A 20,382-nucleotide genomic window follows, 5' to 3' on the forward strand; every position below is an offset into this window, starting at 1 on the left:
CTTCAGAGCCAAGCCAGCAGTGGTATGCAGGATGGTATGCTGCTGACAAGGATCAACCCTGCTTAGCTTCAGAAGCAAGCCAGCAGTGGTATGCTGGGTGGTATGCTGCCGACCAGGACCAACCCAGCTTAGCTTCAGAGCCAAGCCAGCAGTGGTATGCTGGGTGGTATGCTGCCGACCAGGACCAACCCAGCTTAGCTTCAGAGCCAAGCCAGCAGTGGTATGCTGGGTGGTATGCTGCCGACCAGGACCAACCCAGCTTAGCTTCAGAGCCAAGCCAGCAGTGGTATGCTGGGTGGTATGCTGCCGACCAGGACCAACCCAGCTTAGCTTCAGAGCCAAGCCAGCAGTGGTATGCTGCCGACCAGGACCAACCCTGCTTAGCTTCAGAGCCAAGCCAGCAGTGGTATGCTGGTGGTATGCTGCCGACCAGGACCAACCCAGCTTAGCTTCAGAGCCAAGCCAGCAGTGGTATGCTGCTGGCTATATACACTGGATAAACAGTGGTTCCTCCTTTAAAAGTTTATACTGCAGCACAGCTTGCAGGATACTGCTGTGTGGTACAGCCTAATACACTGGTTTCAAACTTCTTCCATTTAATAATGATGGAGGCCAATCTGTAATGCTGCAGAAATGTGTTGGTACCCTTCCCCAGATCTGTGCCTCGACACAATCCTGTCTTGGAGCTCTACAGACAATTCCTTCGACCTCATGGCTTGGTTTTTGCTCTGACATGCACTGTCAGCTGTGGGACCTTAGACAGGTGTGTGCCTTTCTAAATCATGTCCAATCAATTGAATTTACCACAGATGGACTCCAATCAAGTTGTAGAAACATCTCAAGGATGATCAATGGAAACAGGATGCACCTGAGCTCAATTTCAAGTCTCATAGCAGGGTCTGATTACTCATAAGTAGTATTTTTTTTCAATAAATTTGCTAACATTTCTAAAAACCTGTTTTCCCTTCATCGTGATGGGGTATTGAGTGTAGATTGATGAGGAAGAACATTTATGTAATCCATATTAGAATAAGACTGTTACGTAACAATGTGGGAAAGGGGTCTGAATACTTTCTGAAGGCGCTGTACAACTGACATTAACGCCTGAGGTACTGACCTGTTGCACCCTCTACAACCACTGTGATCATTATTTAACTCTGTTGGTCATCTATGAACGTTTGAGCATCTTGAAGAACGATCTGGCCTTAATGGCCATGTAATCTTTCATAATCTCCCCGAGCACAGCCAGAAGAGGACTGGCCACCCCTCAGAGCCTGGTTCCTCTCCCCCCAGCACAGCCAGAAGAGGACTGGCCACACCTCAGAGCCTGGTTCCTCTTCCACCAGCACAGACAGTAGAGGACTGGCCACCCCTCAGAGCCTGGTTCCTCTCCCCCCAGCACAGCCAGTAGAGGACTGGCCACCCCTCAGAGCCTGGTTCCTCTCCCACCAGCACAGACAGTAGAGGACTGGCCACCCCTCAGAGCCTGGTTCCTCTCCCCCCAGCACAGACAGTAGAGGACTGGCCACCCCTCAGAGCCTGGTTCCTCTCCCCCCAGCACAGCCAGAAGAGGACTGGCCACCCCTCAGAGCCTGGTTCCTCTCCCACCAGCAAAGACAGTAGAGGACTGGCCACCCCTCAGAGCCTGGTTCCTCTCCCACCAGCACAGACAGTAGAGGACTGGCCACCCCTCAGAGCCTGGTTCCTCTCCCACCAGCACAGACAGTAGAGGACTGGCCACCCCTCAGAGCCTGGTTCCTCTCCCACCAGCACAGACAGTAGAGGACCGGCCACCCCTCAGAGCCTGGTTCCTCTCCCCCCCAGCACAGACAGTAGAGGACTGGCCACCCCTCAGAGCCTGGTTCCTCTCCCACCAGCACAGACAGTAGAGGACTGGCCACTCCTCAGAGCCTGGTTCCTCTCCCACCAGCACAGCCAGAAGAGGACTGGCCACCCCTCAGAGCCTGGTTCCTCTCCCACCAGCACAGACAGTAGAGGACTGGCCACCCCTCAGAGCCTGGTTCCTCTCCCACCAGCACAGACAGTAGAGGACTGGCCACCCCTCAGAGCCTGGTTCCTCTTCCACCAGCACAGACAGAAGAGGACTGGCCACCCCTCAGAGCCTGGTTCCTCTCCCCCCCAGCACAGACAGTAGAGGACTGGCCACCTCTCAGAGCCTGGTTCCTCTTCCACCAGCACAGACAGAAGAGGACTGGCCACCCCACATAGCCTGATTCCTCTCTAGGTTTCTTCCTAGGTTCTGGCCTTTCTAGGGAGTTTTTCCTAGCCACCGTGCTTCTACACCTGCATTGCTTGCTGTTTGGGGTTTTAGGCTGGGTTTCTGTACAGCACTTTGAGATATCAGCTGATGTAAGAAGGGCTTTATAAATACATTTGATTTGAAAAATAGTGTGTTCCGTGAGTATAGTGTGTATAGTGTACATAGCATATTGTCTATTGTGTACATAGTATAAAGTATAGTATGTATAGTGTACATAGTGGGTATAGTATAGTGTGTATAGTAGAGTGTATATAGGATAGTGTGTATAGCATAGTGTGTATAATGTGTATAGTAGAGTGTATATGGCGGATATAGCATAGTGTACATAGCATAGTGTATATAGTACAGTATGTATATTGTATATGGTATAGTGTATATAGTATAGTATGTATAGTGTGTATAGTGTACATAGTGTATGTAGTATAGTGTATATAGTATAGTGTGTATATTGTATATAGTATAGTGTATATAGTGTATATAGTGTATATAGTATAGTGTGTATAGTGCACATAGTATAGTGTGTATTGTGCATATAGTATAGTGTATATAGTATAGTGTATATAGTGTGTATAGTAGTGTTTATATTATATATATAGTGTATGTAGTATAGTGTATATAGTATAGTGTGTGTATTGTATATAGTATAGTGTGTATATTGTATATAGTACAGTGTGTATAGTATAGTGTGTATAGTGTATATAGTATAGTGTGTATAGTATAGTGTGTATAGTATAGTGTGTATATAGTATAGTGTATATAGTATAATGTGTATAGTGTGTATATAGTATAGTGTATATATTATAGTGTATATAGTATAGAGGGTATAGTGTGTATATAGTATAGTGTATATAGTATAGTGTGTATAGTGTGTATATATAGTATAGTGTATATAGTATAGTGTGTATAGTATAGTGTATATAGTATAGTGTGTATAGTGTGTATATAGTATAGTGTGTATATAGTATAGTGTGTATATAGTATAGTGTGTATAGTGTGTATATAGTATAGTGTGTATATAGTATAGTGTATATAGTATAGTGTGTATAGTGTATATAGTATAGTGTATATAGTATAGAGTGTATATAGTATAGTGTATATAGTATAGAGTGTATATAGTATAGTGTATATATAGTATAGTGTATATAGTATAGAGTGTATAGTGTGTATATAGTATTGTGTATATAGTATAGTGTGTGTATAGTATAGTGTGCATAGTGTGTATATAGTATAGTGTATATAGTATAGTGTGTATAGTATAGTGTGTATAGTATAGTGTATATAGTATAGTGTGTATATAGTATAGTGTGTATAGTGTGTATATAGTATAGTGTATATAGTATAGTGTGTATAGTATAGTGTGTATAGTGTATATAGTATAGTGTATATAGTATAGAGTGTATATAGTATAGTGTATATAGTATAGAGTGTATATAGTATAGTGTATATATAGTATAGTGTATATAGTATAGAGTGTATAGTGTGTATATAGTATAATGTGTATATAGTATAGTGTGTATAGTGTATATAGTATAGTGTGTATAGTGTGTTTTATAGAATAGTGTATATAGTATAGTGTATATAGTATAGAGTGTATAGTGTGTATATAGTATAGTGTATATAGTATAGTGTGTATAGTATAGTGTATATAGTATAGTCTGTATATAGTATAGTGTATATAGTACAGTGTGTATATAGTATTGTGTATATAGTATAGTGTGTGTATAGTATAGTGTGCATAGTGTGTATATAGTATAGTGTATATAGTATAGTGTGTATAGTGTGTATATAGTATAGTGTGTATATAGTATAGTGTGCATAGTGTGTATATAGTATAGTGTGTATAGTGTGTATATAGTATAGTGTATAGTGTGTATATAGTATAGTGTATATAGTACAGTGTATATAGTATAGTGTGTATAGTGTATATAGTATAGTGTGTATATAGTACAGTGTATATAGTATAGTGTGTATAGTGTGTATATAGTATAGTGTATATAGTATAGTGTGTATAGTATAGTGTATATAGTATAGTGTGTATATAGTATAGTGTGTATAGTGTGTATATAGTATAGTGTGTATATAGTATAGTGTATATAGTATAGTGTGTATAGTGTATATAGTATAGTGTATATAGTATAGAGTGTATATAGCATAGTGTATATAGTATAGAGTGTATATAGTATAGTGTATATATAGTATAGTGTATATAGTATAGAGTGTATAGTGTGTATATAGTATTGTGTATATAGTATAGTGTGTGTATAGTATAGTGTGCATAGTGTGTATATAGTATAGTGTATATAGTATAGTGTGTATAGTATAGTGTGTATAGTATAGTGTATATAGTATAGTGTGTATATAGTATAGTGTGTATAGTGTGTATATAGTATAGTGTGTATATAGTATAGTGTATATAGTATAGTGTGTATAGTGTATATAGTATAGTGTATATAGTATAGAGTGTATATAGTATAGTGTATATAGTATAGAGTGTATATAGTATAGTGTATATATAGTATAGTGTATATAGTATAGAGTGTATAGTGTGTATATAGTATAATGTGTATATAGTATAGTGTGTATAGTGTATATAGTATAGTGTGTATAGTGTGTTTTATAGAATAGTGTATATAGTATAGTGTATATAGTATAGAGTGTATAGTGTGTATATAGTATAGTGTATATAGTATAGTGTGTATAGTATAGTGTATATAGTATAGTCTGTATATAGTATAGTGTATATAGTACAGTGTGTATATAGTATTGTGTATATAGTATAGTGTGTGTATAGTATAGTGTGCATAGTGTGTATATAGTATAGTGTATATAGTATAGTGTGTATAGTGTGTATATAGTATAGTGTGTATATAGTATAGTGTGCATAGTGTGTATATAGTATAGTGTGTATAGTGTGTATATAGTATAGTGTATAGTGTGTATATAGTATAGTGTATATAGTACAGTGTATATAGTATAGTGTGTATAGTGTATATAGTATAGTGTGTATATAGTACAGTGTATATAGTATAGTGTGTATAGTGTGTATATAGTATAGTGTATATAGTATAGTGTGTATAGTATAGTGTGTATAGTATAGTGTATATAGTATAGTGTGTATATAGTATAGTGTGTATAGTGTGTATATAGTATAGTGTGTATATAGTATAGTGTATATAGTATAGTGTGTATAGTGTATATAGTATAGTGTGTATAGTGTATATAGTATAGTGGGTATATAGTATAGTGTATATAGTACAGTGTGTATATAGTATATATAGTATAGAGTGTATATAGTATAGTGTGCATAGTATAGTGTGTATAGTGTGTATATAGTATAGTGTGTATATAGTATAGTGTATATAGTACAGTGTATATAGTATAGTGTGTATAGTGTATATAGTATAGTGTGTATATAGTATTGTGTATATAGTATAGTGTGTATATAGTATAGTGTATATAGTATAGTGTGTATAGTGTGTATATAGTATAGTGTGTATAGTGTATATAGTATAGTGTGTATAGTGTATATAGTATAGTGTGTATATAGTATAGTGTATATAGTATAGTGTGTATATAGTATAGTGTGTATATAGTATAGTGTGTATAGTATAGTGTGTATAGTGTGTATATAGTATAGTGTGTATAGTACAGTGTATATAGTATAGTGTGTATAGTGTACATAGTATAGGGTGTATATAGTATCGTGTATATAGTATAGTGTATATATAGTATAGTGTATATAGTAGTGTGTATAGTGTGTATATAGTATAGTGTATATAGTATAGTGTATATAGTATAGAGTGTATATAGTATAGTGTATATATAGTATAGTGTATATAGTATAGAGTGTATAGTGTGTATATAGTATAATGTGTATATAGTATAGTGTGTATAGTGTATATAGTATAGTGTGTATAGTGTGTATATAGAAGTGTATATAGTATAGTGTATATAGTATAGAGTGTATAGTGTGTATATAGTATAGTGTATATAGTATAGTGTGTATAGTATAGTGTATATAGTATAGTCTGTATATAGTATAGTGTATATAGTATTGTGTATATAGTATAGTGTGTGTATAGTATAGTGTGCATAGTGTGTATATAGTATAGTGTATATAGTATAGTGTGTATAGTGTGTATATAGTATAGTGTGTATATAGTATAGTGTGCATAGTGTGTATATAGTATAGTGTGTATAGTGTGTATATAGTATAGTGTATAGTGTGTATATAGTATAGTGTATATAGTAGTGTATATAGTATAGTGTGTATAGTGTATATAGTATAGTGTGTATATAGTACAGTGTATATAGTATAGTGTGTATAGTGTGTATATAGTATAGTGTATATAGTATAGTGTGTATAGTATAGTGTGTATAGTATAGTGTATATAGTATAGTGTGTATATAGTATAGTGTGTATAGTGTGTATATAGTATAGTGTGTATATAGTATAGTGTATATAGTATAGTGTGTATAGTGTATATAGTATAGTGTGTATAGTGTATATAGTATAGTGGGTATATAGTATAGTGTATATAGTACAGTGTGTATATAGTATAGTGTATATAGTATAGTGTGTATATAGTATAGTGCGTATATAGTATAGTGTGTATAGTATAGTGTGTATAGTGTGTATATAGTATAGTGTGTATATAGTATAGTGTGTATAGTGTGTATATAGTATAGTGTGTATATAGTATAGTGTGTATAGTGTATATAGTATAGTGGGTATAGTGTGTATATAGTATAGTGTATAGTGTGTATATAGTATAGTGTGCATAGTGTGTATATAGTATAGTGTATAGTGTGTATATAGTATAGTGTATATAGTACAGTGTATATAGTATAGTGTGTATAGTGTATATAGTATAGTGTGTATATAGTACAGTGTATATAGTATAGTGTGTATAGTGTGTATATAGTATAGTGTATATAGTATAGTGTGTATAGTATAGTGTGTATAGTATAGTGTATATAGTATAGTGTGTATATAGTATAGTGTGTATAGTGTGTATATAGTATAGTGTGTATATAGTATAGTGTATATAGTATAGTGTGTATAGTGTATATAGTATAGTGTGTATAGTGTATATAGTATAGTGGGTATATAGTATAGTGTATATAGTACAGTGTGTATATAGTATAGTGTATATAGTATAGTGTGTATATAGTATAGTGTGTATATAGTATAGTGTGTATAGTATAGTGTGTATAGTGTGTATATAGTATAGTGTGTATATAGTATAGTGTATATAGTACAGTGTATATAGTATAGTGTGTATAGTGTATATAGTATAGTGTGTATATAGTATCGTGTATATAGTATAGTGTGTATATAGTATAGTGTATATAGTATAGTGTGTATAGTGTGTATATAGTATAGTGTGTATAGTGTGTATATAGTATAGTGTATATAGTATAGTGTGTATAGTGTATATAGTATAGTGTGTATATAGTATCGTGTATATAGTATAGTGTGTATATAGTATAGTGTATATAGTATAGTGTGTATAGTGTGTATATAGTATAGTGTGTATAGTGTGTATATAGTATAGTGTATATAGTATAGTGTGTATAGTGTGTATAAAGTATAGTGTATATATGTTCTGCCCATCCTTACCTCCTGTTGCCGTGTCCCAGTTTTCCGTCCTCAGCCTCTCCCCAGGAGTAGACCTCTCCCTCAGAGGACAGGGCTAGACAGTGTTTCCCTCCGCTGTTCACCGCCACCTTCCTGATGAACACATGCTGGATGGACTCCAGCAGAGTGGGGGTGGACACGGACTCTGTTCCTCCAATACCCAGCCGGCCCCCCGCACCGTACCCTGTAGCATACAACTGGAGGAAGACAGACAACAGTCACATACCGTAGCCTACCAGGACTCTACCAGGCCTCTACCAGGCCTCTACCAACAATCTACCAGGCCTCCACCAGGCCTCCACCAGGACTCCACCAGGCCTCCACCAGGCCTCCACCAGGCCTCCACCAGGCCTCCGCCAGGCCTCCACCAGGCCTCCGCCAGTACCCCACCAGGACCCCACCAGGACTCTACCAGGACCCCACCAGGACTCTACCAGGACCCCACCAGGACTCTACCAGGACCCCACCAGGACTCTACCAGGACCCCACCAGGACTCCACCAGGACCCCACCAGGACTCCACCAGGACTCTACCAGGACCCCAACAGGCCCCCAACAGGCCCCCACCAGGCCTCTGCCAGAACCCCACCAGGACTCTACCAGGACCCCACCAGTACCCCAGCAGGACTCAACCAGGACCACACAAGGACCACACCTGGACCCCACCAGGACCCCACCAGGACTCCACCAGGACCCCACCAGGACCCTACCAGGACCCTACCAGGACCCCTCCAATACCCAGTCGGGTATCTACCAGGACATCTACCAGGACCCCACCAGGCCTCTACCAGGACCCTACCAGGACCCCTCCAATACCCAGTCGGGTATCTACCAGGCATCTACCAGGACCCCACCAGGCATCTACCAGGACCCCACCAGGCATCTACCAGGACCCCACCTGGACCCCACCAGGTCTTTACCTTTCCATCAGCAGTGACAGCGAACAGGATTTGCTCCCCTCCTATCAGCTGAAATAACCTTTACTGGTCTCTACTGGTCTTTACCTTTCCATCAGCAGTGACAGCAAACAGGGTTTGCTCCCCTCCTATCAGCTGAACAGGTCTCAGAGTCGCCAGGGCTTCTGTGGGGGTGGGGACCTTGACCTTTGCCCCCTCAATGCCCCCTAGCTGACCCCGGTGGTTGTGACCCCAGCCGTAGATGGTCCCGGAGCCTCCTGCAGACAGCGTCCAGTCGTCAGGTCTCCTGTTCATCCACTGGACAAGCTGCTCGTCCTGCTCTCTCTTAAACAGGTCATGGCTCTCGTGGAGGACGTTCATCACCTCACAGTCAGCCATCAACTCACGGATCTTCTTCGTCACCTACAGAGGGGCAGAGTGGTTAGAGATGATGTCCAGATCAGAGTGATTAGAGATAATGTCCCGATCAGAGGGGCAGAGTGGTTAGAGATAATGTCCAGATCAGAGGGACAGAGTGGTTAGAGATAATGTCCCCATCAGAGGGACAGAGTGGTTAGAGATAATGTCCCGATCAGAGTGATTAGAGATAATGTCCCGATCAGAGGGGCAGAGTGGTTAGAGATAATGTCCAGATCAGAGGGACAGAGTGGTTAGAGATAATGTCCCCATCAGAGGGACAGAGTGGTTAGAGATAATGTCCCGATCAGAGTGATTAGAGATAATGTCCCGATCAGAGGGGCAGAGTGGTTAGAGATAATGTCCCGATCAGAGTGATTAGAGATAATGTCCCGATCAGAGGGGCAGAGTGGTTAGAGATAATGTCCAGATCAGAGGGACAGAGTGGTTAGAGATAATGTCCCGATCAGAGTGATTATAGATAATGTCCAGATCAGAAGATCAGAGGGGCAGTTGGATAAAAGGGTGATGATACACTATGTGGACACCAGCTCGTCAACATCTCATTCCAAAATCATGGCATTAATATAGAGTTGGTCCCCCCCTTTGCTGCTATAACAGCCTCCACTCTTCTGGGAAGGCTTTCCACTAGATGTTGGAACATTCCTGTGGGGACTTGCTTCCATTCAGCCACAAAAGCATTAGTGAGGCTGGGCGCTGATGTTGGGGGTGATTAGGCCTGGTTCACAGTCAGCGTTCCAATTCACCCCAAATGTGTTGGATGGGGTTGAGGTCAGGACTCTGTGCAGGCTAGTCAAGTTCCTCCACACTGATCTCGACAAACCATTTCTGTATGGACCTTACCTTGTGACATTTTATTTTTATTTGACCTTTATTTAACTAGGCAAGTCAGTTAAGAACACATTCCTATTTTACAATGACGGCCTACCAGGGAACAGTGGGTTAAATGTCTTGTTCAGGGGCAGAACGACAGATTTGTACCTTGTCAGCTCGGGGATTCGATCTTGCAACCTTTCAGTTACTAGTCCAATGCTCTAACCACTAGGCTGCCTGCCGCCCGAACGGGGGCATTGTCATGCTGAAACAGGAACGGGCCTTCCCCAAACTGTTGCCACAAAGTTGGAAGCACATCTAGAATGTCATTGTATACTGTAGTGTTAAGATTTCCCTTCACTGGAACTAAGGGGCCCGAACCATAAAAAACAGCCCCAGACCATTATTCCTCCACCAAACTTTACAGTTTGCACTATGCATTGGGGCAGGTAGCGTTCTCCTGGCATTCGCCAAACCCAGATTCGTCTATTGGACTGCCAGATGGTGAAGCGTGATTCATCACTCCAGAGGACGCGTTTCCACTGCTCCAGTCCAATGAGAGTCCAGTGAGAGGTGAGCTTTATACCACTCCAGCTGACGCTTGGTATTGCACATGGTGATCTTCGACTTGTGTGCGGCTGCTCGGCCATGGAAACCCATTTCATGAAGCTCTCGACGAAAGGTTCTTGTGCTGACGTTGCTTCCAGAGGCAGTTTGGAACTCGGTTGTGTTGCAACCGAGGACAGACAATTATTACGCTCTACGCGCTTCAGGACTTGCCGGTCCAGTTCTGTGAGCTTGTGTGGTCTACCACTTTGTGGCTGAGCCGTTGTTGATCCTAGACGTTTCTACTTCACATTAACACCACTTACAGTTGACTGGGCAGCTCTAGCAGGACAGAAATGTGATTAACTGACTTGTTAGAAAGGTGGCATCCTATGACGGTGCAACGTTGAAAGTCACTGAGCTTTTCAGTAAGGCCGTTCTACTGCCAATGTTTGTCTATGGAGATCGCATGGCTGTGTTTTCGATTTAAATACACCTGTCAGCAACGGGTGTGGCTGAAATAGCCGAATCCACTAATTTGAAAGGGTGTCCACATACTTTCGTATATATATTGTATATTAACAGTTATGATGGCCTGTCTTGCCCAACCCACCTCATCCAGAAAGGGGCGTGGCTGAGGAGTCCTCTTGTCCAGAGCGACAGCCACTCTTGATGCAGTACAGTACCGACGGAACCACGCCCACTTATGGGTCTCAGCACAGCAGGGTAGGGTGTCCAACTCCAGGTCGCAGGCTAGAGCCACCAGCACCTAAAAACAAACAAACAGACTGATTCAAAATGATGTTGAAATCGCAAAGACAAACTGAATCTATAAATGGCACACATTCATTACACCTTCCCCTCGGCTGTCACTGGGAGACCACAGGTACAGGTACAGGTTCTGTTAGCCTACCTTGAAGAAGGGGCTGTGCAGCAGCTGCTTTCCTCCCCTGACGATGGGGTCCTCGTATTCATACTGCCTCTGGAGAGCCTCGGGAAGACCCTTCACCAGGGCGGCCAGCGCACTGCCTGTAAAACTCATGGAGCGAGACTCTCCTTCACTGTCCCCAAGCAGCCTGGTGATGTTGATGGACTGGCCGTACTCTGTGGTCAGCAGCTTACGGAGCCTCTGCAGAGCCCACATACGATGTCCTGCTGCTACAAGACAAATTATACATAGTACTTTACAATGACAGAGAGGAGACCGGGTCAGAACTTTACAATGACAGAGAGGAGACCGGGTCAGAACTACACAATGACAGAGAGGAGACCGGGTCAGAACTACACAGTGACAGAGAGCAGACCGGGTCAGAACCATACAATGACAGAGAGGAGACCGGGTCAGAACTACACAACGACAGAGAGGAGACCGGGTCAGAACTACATAATGACAGAGGAGACCGGGTCAGAACCATACAATGACAGAGAGGAGACCGGGTCAGAACTACACAACGACAGAGAGGAGACCGGGTCAGAACTACACAATGACAGAGAGGAGACCGGGTCAGAACTACACAACGACAGAGAGGAGACCGGTTCAGAACTACACAATGACAGAGAGGAGACCGGGTCAGAACTACACAATGACAGAGAGGAGACCGGGTCAGAACTACACAATGACAGAGAGGAGACCGGGTCAGAACTACACAATGACAGAGAGGAGACCGGGTCAGAACTACACAATGACAGAGAGGAGACCGGGTCAGAACCATACAACGACAGAGAGGAGACCGGGTCAGAACTACACAACGACAGAGAGGAGACCGGGTCAGAACTACACAATGACAGAGAGGAGACCGGGTCAGAACTACACAATGACAGACTGTAGTGCCGCAGCTAGACTGTACTGCCGCAGCTAGACTGTACTGCCACAGCTAGACTGTAGTGCCGCAGCTAGACTGTACTGCCACAGCTAGACTGTAGTGCCGCAGCTAGACTGTACTGCCGCAGCTAGACTGTACTGCCGCAGCTAGACTGTACTGCCGCAGCTAGACTGTAGTGCCGCAGCTAGACTGTACTGCCGCAGCTAGACTGTACTGCCACAGCCAGACTGTAGTGCCGCAGCTAGACTGTGCTGCCACAGCTTCCCCCTAACAACACTGAGAAGCAGCTAGACTGTAGTGCCGCAGCTAGACTGTAGTGCCGCAGCTAGACTGTACTGCCGCAGCTAGACTGTACTGCCGCAGCTAGACTGTACTGCCGCAGCTAGACTGTACTGCCGCAGCTAGACTGTGCTGCCACAGCTTCCCCCTAACAACACTGAGAAGCAGCTAGACTGTACTGCCGCAGCTAGACTGTACTGCCGCAGCTAGACTGTACTGCCGCAGCTAGACTGTAGTGCCGCAGCTAGACTGTAGTGCCGCAGCTAGACTGTGCTGCCGCAGCTAGACTGTACTGCCGCAGCTAGACTGTACTGCCACAGCTAGACTGTAGTGCCGCAGCTAGACTGTGCTGCCGCAGCTAGACTGTACTGCCGCAGCTAGACTGTACTGCCACAGCTAGACTGTAGTGCCGCAGCTAGACTGTACTGCCGCAGCTAGACTGTACTGCCGCAGCTAGACTGTACTGCCGCAGCTAGACTGTACTGCCGCAGCTAGAGATATAGAGATGACGCTGAGGTAGGTCCTATATGACACTGACGCGGTCCTCGTACCCAGGGCACTGAGCTGAGCGCAGGCAGCCAGGGAAGCAGCCAGGCGGGGTACGATACGCCTGTTGGAGGCCAAGTTGAGCCTGAAGTCCAGGAGGCAGGTCACCAGGTCCATGGAGGGACAGGACAGGATGCAGCGGTCAGACAGGAGGTCTTTGGGCCCTGGGGGACAGACACAGAATATGAACAAATAACTACAGACTATGTCAGGGTGGTGGTGAGGCAGTGTGGTGGTGAGGCAGTGTGGTGGTGAGGCAGTGTGGTGGTGAGGCAGTGTGGTGGGAGGCAGTGTGGTGGTGAGGCAGTGTGGTGGTGAGGCAGTGTGGTGGGAGGCAGTGTGGTGGTGAGGCAGTGTGGTGGTGAGGCAGTGTGGTGGTGAGGCAGTGTGGTGGTGAGGCAGTGTGGTGGGAGGCAGTGTGGTGGGAGGCAGTGTGGTGGTGAGGCAGTGTGGTGGGAGGCAGTGTGGTGGTGAGGCAGTGTGGTGGTGAGGCAGTGTGGTGGGAGGCAGTGTGGTGGTGAGGCAGTGTGGTGGTGAGGCAGTGTGGTGGTGAGGCAGTGTGGTGGTGAGGCAGTGTGGTGGGAGGCAGTGTGGTGGTGAGGCAGTGTGGTGGTGAGGCAGTGTGGTGGTGAGGCAGTGTGGTGGTGAGGCAGTGTGGTGGTGAGGCAGTGTGGTGGTGAGGCAGTGTGGTGGTGAGGCAGTGTGGTGGGAGGCAGTGTGGTGGTGAGGCAGTGTGGTGGTGAGGCAGTGTGGTGGTGAGGCAGTGTGGTGGGAGGCAGTGTGGTGGGAGGCAGTGTGGTGGTGAGGCAGTGTGTGGGAGGCAGTGTGTGGGAGGCAGTGTGGTGGTGAGGCAGTGTGGTGGGAGGCAGTGTGGTGGTGAGGCAGTGTGGTGGGAGGCAGTGTGGTGGGAGGCAGTGTGGTGGTGAGGCAGTGTGGTGGGAGGCAGTGTGGTGGTGAGGCAGTGTGGTGGGAGGCAGTGTGGTGGGAGGCAGTGTGGTGGTGAGGCAGTGTGGTGGTGAGGCAGTGTGGTGGTGAGGCAGTGTGGTGGTGAGGCAGTGTGGTGGTGAGGCAGTGTGGTGGGAGGCAGTGTGGTGGTGAGGCAGTGTGGTGGGAGGCAGTGTGGTGGTGAGGCAGTGTGGTGGGAGGCAGTGTGGTGGGAGGCAGTGTGGTGGTGAGGCAGTGTGGTGGTGAGGCAGTGTGGTGGTGAGGCAGTGTGGTGGGAGGCAGTGTGTGGGAGGCAGTGTGTGGGAGGCAGTGTGTGGGAGGCAGTGTGGTGGTGAGGCAGTGTGGTGGGAGGCAGTGTGGTGGTGAGGCAGTGTGGTGGGAGGCAGTGTGGTGGGAGGCAGTGTGGTGGTGAGGCAGTGTGGTGGTGAGGCAGTGTGGTGGTGAGGCAGTGTGGTGGTGAGGCAGTGTGGTGGTGAGGCAGTGTGGTGGGAGGCAGTGTGGTGGTCATACCAGCAGCAGGCATGATAGGGTAGACAGTGTGTGGGTCATACCAGCAGCAGGCATGATAGGGTAGACAGTGTGTGGGTCATACCAGCAGCAGGCATGATAGGGTGGACAGTGTGTGGGTCATACCAGCAGCAGGCATGATAGGGTAGACAGTGTGTGGGTCATACCAGCAGCAGGCATGATAGGGTGGACAGTGTGTGGGTCATACCAGCAGCAGGCATGATAGGGTAGACAGTGCGTGGGTCATACCAGCAGCAGGCATGATAGGGTGGACAGTGTGTGGGTCATACCAGCAGCAGGCATGATAGGGTGGACAGTGTGTGGGTCATACCAGCAGCAGGCATGATAGGGTAGACAGTGTGTGGGTCATACCAGCAGCAGGCATGATAGGGTGGACAGTGTGTGGGTCATACCAGCAGCAGGCATGATAGGGTAGACAGTGTGTGGGTCATACCAGCAGCAGGCATGATAGGGTGGACAGTGTGTGGGTCATACCAGCAGCAGGCATGATAGGGTGGACAGTGTGTGGGTCATACCAGCAGCAGGCATGATAGGGTAGACAGTGTGTGGGTCATACCAGCAGCAGGCATGATAGGGTAGACAGTGTGTGGGTCATACCAGCAGCAGGCATGATAGGGTGGACAGTGTGTGGGTCATACCAGCAGCAGGCATGATAGGGTAGACAGTGTGTGGGTCATACCAGCAGCAGGCATGATAGGGTAGACAGTGTGTGGGTCATACCAGCAGCAGGCATGATAGGGTAGACAGTGTGTGGGTCATACCAGCAGCAGGCATGATAGGGTAGACAGTGTGTGGGTCATACCAGCAGCAGGCATGATAGGGTAGACAGTGTGTGGGTCATACCAGCAGCAGGCATGATAGGGTAGACAGTATGTGGGTCATACCAGCAGCAGGCATGATAGGGTAGACAGTATGTGGGTCATACCAGCAGCAGGCATGATAGGGTGGACAGTGTGTGGGTCATACCAGCAGCAGGCATGATAGGGTAGACAGTGTGTGGGTCATACCAGCAGCAGGCATGATAGGGTAGACAGTGAAGCGCCAACCCCATCCGTTGACAGATCCATCGCTGGTAAACTTCCACTTCAACTCATCAGCTGGGATCCTCAACTCACTGGACCAGTCCGACCACTCACGACCTGAGGAGGGCAGGGACACACCATGAAGACAACAAAACCCCTCGAACATCGAATTAAGTGTTGGGGGGTGTGCTCGGGGAGTGTCTTGTGGTCACCTGATCGGACTGAGATGATCCTATTGGCTCCATCCATGATGGTGAGAGGGTCATGACGTCTTTCTGCAGAACACTGCCGGTCAAACTCCACCCTCAGTCCCTCCGCACCTACAACACAGAGACTCCACCCTCAGTTCCTGTCTACAACAAAGAGACTCCACCCTCAGTTCCTCTGTCTACAACACAGAGACTCCACCCTCAGTTCCTCAGTCTACAACAGAGACTCCACCCTCAGTTCCCCAGTCTACAACAGAGACTCCACCCTCAGGTCCTCTGTCTACAACAGAGACTCCACCCTCAGTTCCTCTGTCTACAACAGAGACTCCACCCTCAGTTCCTCTGTCTACAACAGAGACTCCACCCTCAGTCCCTCCGCACCTACAACAGAGACTCCACCCTCAGTTCCTCTGTCTACAACACAGAGACTCCACCCTCAGTTCCTCTGTCTACAACAGAGACCCCACCCTCAGTTCCTGTGTATTCAGAGACTCCACCCTCAGTCCACAACAGAGACTCCACCCTCAGTTCCTCTGTATTCAACAGAGACTCCAACCTCAGTTCCTCTGTCTACAACAGAGACTTCACCCTCAGGTCCTCAGTCTACAACAGAGACTCCACCCTCAGGTCCTCTGTCTACAACAGAGACTCCACCCTCAGTTCCTCTGTCTACAACAGAGACTCCACCCTCAGTTCCCCAGTCTACAACAGAGACTCCACCCTCAGTTCCTCAGTCTACAACAGAGACTCCACCCTCAGTTCCTCAGTCTACAACAGAGACTCCACCCTCAGTTCCTCAGTCTACAACAGAGACTCCACCCTCAGTCCCTCAGTCTACAACAGAGACTCCACCCTCAGTCCCTCAGTCTACAACAGAGACTCCACCCTCAGTCTACATCAGAGACTCCACCCTCAGTCTACATCAGAGACTCCACCCTCAGGTCCTCAGTCTACAACAGAGACTCCACCCTCAGTTTCTCAGTCTACAACAGAGACTCCACCCTCAGTTCCTCAGTCTACAACAGAGACTCCACCCTCAGTCTACAACAGAGACTCCACCCTCAGGTCCTCTGTCTACAACAGAGACTCCACCCTCAGTTCCTCTGTCTACAACAGAGACTCCACCCTCAGTTCCTCTGTCTACAACACAGAGACTCCACCCTCAGTTCCTCTGTCTACAACACAGAGACTCCATCCTCAGTTCCCCAGTCTACAACAGAGACTCCACCCTCAGTTCCTCAGTCTACAACAGAGACTCCACCCTCAGTCCCTCAGTCTACAACAGAGACTCCACCCTCAGTCTACAACAGAGACTCCACCCTCAGGTCCTCAGTCTACAACAGAGACTCCACCCTCAGTTCCTCTGTCTACAACAGAGACTCCACCCTCAGTCCCTCAGTCTACAACAGAGACTCCACCCTCAGGTCCTCTGTCTACAACAGAGACTCCACCCTCAGTCCCTCAGTCTACAACAGAGACTTCACCCTCTGTCTACAACAGAGACTCCACCCTCAGTTCCCCAGTCTACAACAGAGACTCCACCCTCAGTTCCCCAGTCTACAACAGAGACTCCACCCTCAGTTCCCCAGTCTACAACAGAGACTCCACCCTCAGTTCCCCAGTCTACAACAGAGACTCCACCCTCAGTTCCCCAGTCTACAACAGAGACTCCACCCTCAGGTCCTCTGTCTACAACAGAGACTCCACCCTCAGTTCCTCAGTCTACAACAGAGACTCCACCCTCAGTCCCTCAGTCTACAACAGAGACTTCACCCTCTGTCTACAACAGAGACTCCACCCTCAGTTCCCCAATCTACAACAGAGACTCCACCCTCAGTTCCCCAGTCTACAACAGAGACTCTACCCTCAGGTCCACTGTCTACAAAAGAGACTCTACCCTCAGGTCCTCTGTCTACAACAGAGACTCCACCCTCAGTTCCTCTGTCTACAACAGAGACTCCACCCTCAGTCTACAACAGAGACTCCACCCTCAGTTCCTCTGTCTACAACAGAGACTCCACCCTCAGTCTACAACAGAGACTCCACCCTCAGTTCCCCAGTCTACAATAGAGACTCCACCCTCAGGTCCTCTGTCTACAACAGAGACTCTACCCTCAGGTCCACTGTCTACAAAAGAGACTCTACCCTCAGGTCCTCTGTCTACAACAGAGACTCCACCCTCAGTTCCTCTGTCTACAACACAGAGACTCCACCCTCAGTTCCTCTGTCTACAACAGAGACTCCACCCTCAGTCCCTCTGTCTACAACAGAGACTCCACCCTCAGTTCCTCTGTCTACAACACAGAGACTCCACCCTCAGTTCCTCTGTCTACAACAGAGAGACTCCACCCTCAGTCCCTCTGTCTACAACACAGAGACTCCACCCTCAGTTCCTCTGTCTACAACACAGAGACTCCACCCTCAGTCCCTCTGTCTACAACACAGAGACTCCACCCTCAGTTCCTCTGTCTACAACACAGAGACTCCACCCTCAGTTCCTCTGTCTACAACACAGAGACTCCACCCTCAGTTCCTCTGTCTGCCAGTGCATTGTATTTAAAATGTTACCAGGTATCTTGACGGTGCCGCTGGTAGAGGTGTCGTCCGTATAGGGATGACTGCTCTCCACCACCACCGGCTGAGAGGACAGACGACCGCTCTGAGAGTCCGTGGCCACGTCTTCTAACTCAGTGACACACAGCTCCAGAAGCATGTCTGCAACCTGCAGCGTAACACAGGGACAGACAGACACATTTTCAATATTCAACGGTTCAAATCAACCATGAAATACCCTTTTCAAAAGGCACTGGAAAAACAAAACATGAAAGAGCACCTGTGGGTAAGCAATGGCTGTGTGTCTGTATTAGAGCTGTGTGGTACGGACACAGATCTATAAATGGACCAATTGTTTTGCGATAATGATTACTTTTTGGGGGAGGTGCTAGAGCTGGGCGATATGGACTAAAAATAATATCGCTAGAAATGTAAATATTTTACTCCATGTCACAGTGGGGGCAGGAAGTGAGTCAGGAACATCTCTACTCCATGTCACAGTGGGGACAGGAAGTGAGTCAGGAACATCTCTACTCCATGTCACAGTGGGGACAGGAAGTGAGTCAGGAACATCTCTACTCCATGTCACAGTGGGGACAGAAAGTGAGTCAGGAACATCTCTACTCCATGTCACAGTGGGGACAGGAAGTGAGTCAGGAACATCTCTACTCCATGTCACAGTGGGGGCAGAAAGTGAGTCAGGAACATCTCTACTCCATGTCACAGTGGGGACAGGAAGTGAGTCAGGAACATCTCTACTCCATGTCACAGTGGGGACAGGAAGTGAGTCAGGAACATCTCTACTCCATGTCACAGTGGGGGCAGAAAGTGAGTCAGGAACATCTCTACTCCATGTCACAGTGGGGGCAGGAAGTGAGTCAGGAACATCTCTACTCCATGTCACAGTGGGGGCAGGAAGTGAGTCAGGAACATCTCTACTCCATGTCACAGTGGGGACAGGAAGTGAGTCAGGAACATCTCTACTCCATGTCACAGTGGGGACAGGAAGTGAGTCAGGAACATCTCTACTCCATGTCACAGTGGGGACAGGAAGTGAGTCAGGAACATCTCTACTCCATGTCACAGTGGGGACAGGAAGTGAGTCAGGAACATCTCTACTCCATGTCACAGTGGGGGCAGGAAGTGAGTCAGGAACATCTCTACTCCATGTCACAGTGGGGACAGAAAGTGAGTCAGGAACATCTCTACTCCATGTCACAGTGGGGACAGGAAGTGAGTCAGGAACATCTCTACTCCATGTCACAGTGGGGACAGGAAGTGAGTCAGGAACATCTCTACTCCATGTCACAGTGGGGACAGGAAGTGAGTCAGGAACATCTCTACTCCATGTCACAGTGGGGACAGGAAGTGAGTCAGGAACATCTCTACTCCATGTCACAGTGGGGACAGGAAGTGAGTCAGGAACATCTCTACTCCATGTCACAGTGGGGACAGGAAGTGAGTCAGGAACATCTCTACTCCATGTCACAGTGGGGACAGGAAGTGAGTCAGGAACATCTCTACTCCATGTCACAGTGGGGGCAGGAAGTGAGTCAGGAACATCTCTACTCCATGTCACAGTGGGGACAGGAAGTGAGTCAGGAACATCTCTACTCCATGTCACAGTGGGGACAGGAAGTGAGTCAGGAACATCTCTACTCCATGTCACAGTGGGGGCAGAAAGTGAGTCAGGAACATCTCTACTCCATGTCACAGTGGGGACAGGAAGTGAGTCAGGAACATCTCTACTCCATGTCACAGTGGGGACAGGAAGTGAGTCAGGAACATCTCTACTCCATGTCACAGTGGGGACAGGAAGTGAGTCAGGAACATCTCTACTCCATGTCACAGTGGGGACAGGAA

At 46.3% G+C, this 20,382-nt stretch overlaps 1 protein-coding gene across 23 annotated transcripts in view; it reads right to left on the reverse strand.

The window, feature by feature from the left end:
* herc2 (HECT and RLD domain containing E3 ubiquitin protein ligase 2) overlaps positions 1 to 20,382 on the reverse strand; it is a 228,445-nt gene that overhangs the window by 41,032 nt on the left and 167,031 nt on the right. For 20 of the 23 annotated variants that reach the window (XM_090236518.1, XM_090236516.1, XM_090236507.1 and 17 more), the window contains 8 exons: positions 18,535 to 18,688; positions 15,970 to 16,077; positions 15,743 to 15,874; positions 13,268 to 13,426; positions 11,528 to 11,772; positions 11,228 to 11,383; positions 8,926 to 9,240; positions 7,905 to 8,119 (listed from right to left, as the gene is read on the reverse strand). In XM_090236518.1, coding sequence (XP_090092644.1) covers positions 7,905 to 8,119; positions 8,926 to 9,240; positions 11,228 to 11,383; positions 11,528 to 11,772; positions 13,268 to 13,426; positions 15,743 to 15,874; positions 15,970 to 16,077; positions 18,535 to 18,688 — 1,484 coding nt within the window. Of the gene's footprint in view, positions 1 to 7,904; positions 8,120 to 8,925; positions 9,241 to 11,227; positions 11,384 to 11,527; positions 11,773 to 13,267; positions 13,427 to 15,742; positions 15,875 to 15,969; positions 16,078 to 16,297; positions 16,348 to 18,534; positions 18,689 to 20,382 lie in introns of those variants that run through there. The other 3 variants (XM_090236508.1, XM_090236504.1, XM_090236522.1) reach the window with 2 other exon arrangements.

Source organism: Oncorhynchus mykiss, chromosome 5 (genome assembly GCF_057628025.1).
Source record: "Oncorhynchus mykiss isolate SJ-2025 chromosome 5, ASM5762802v1, whole genome shotgun sequence".
Classification (NCBI taxonomy): Eukaryota; Metazoa; Chordata; class Actinopteri; order Salmoniformes; family Salmonidae; genus Oncorhynchus; species Oncorhynchus mykiss.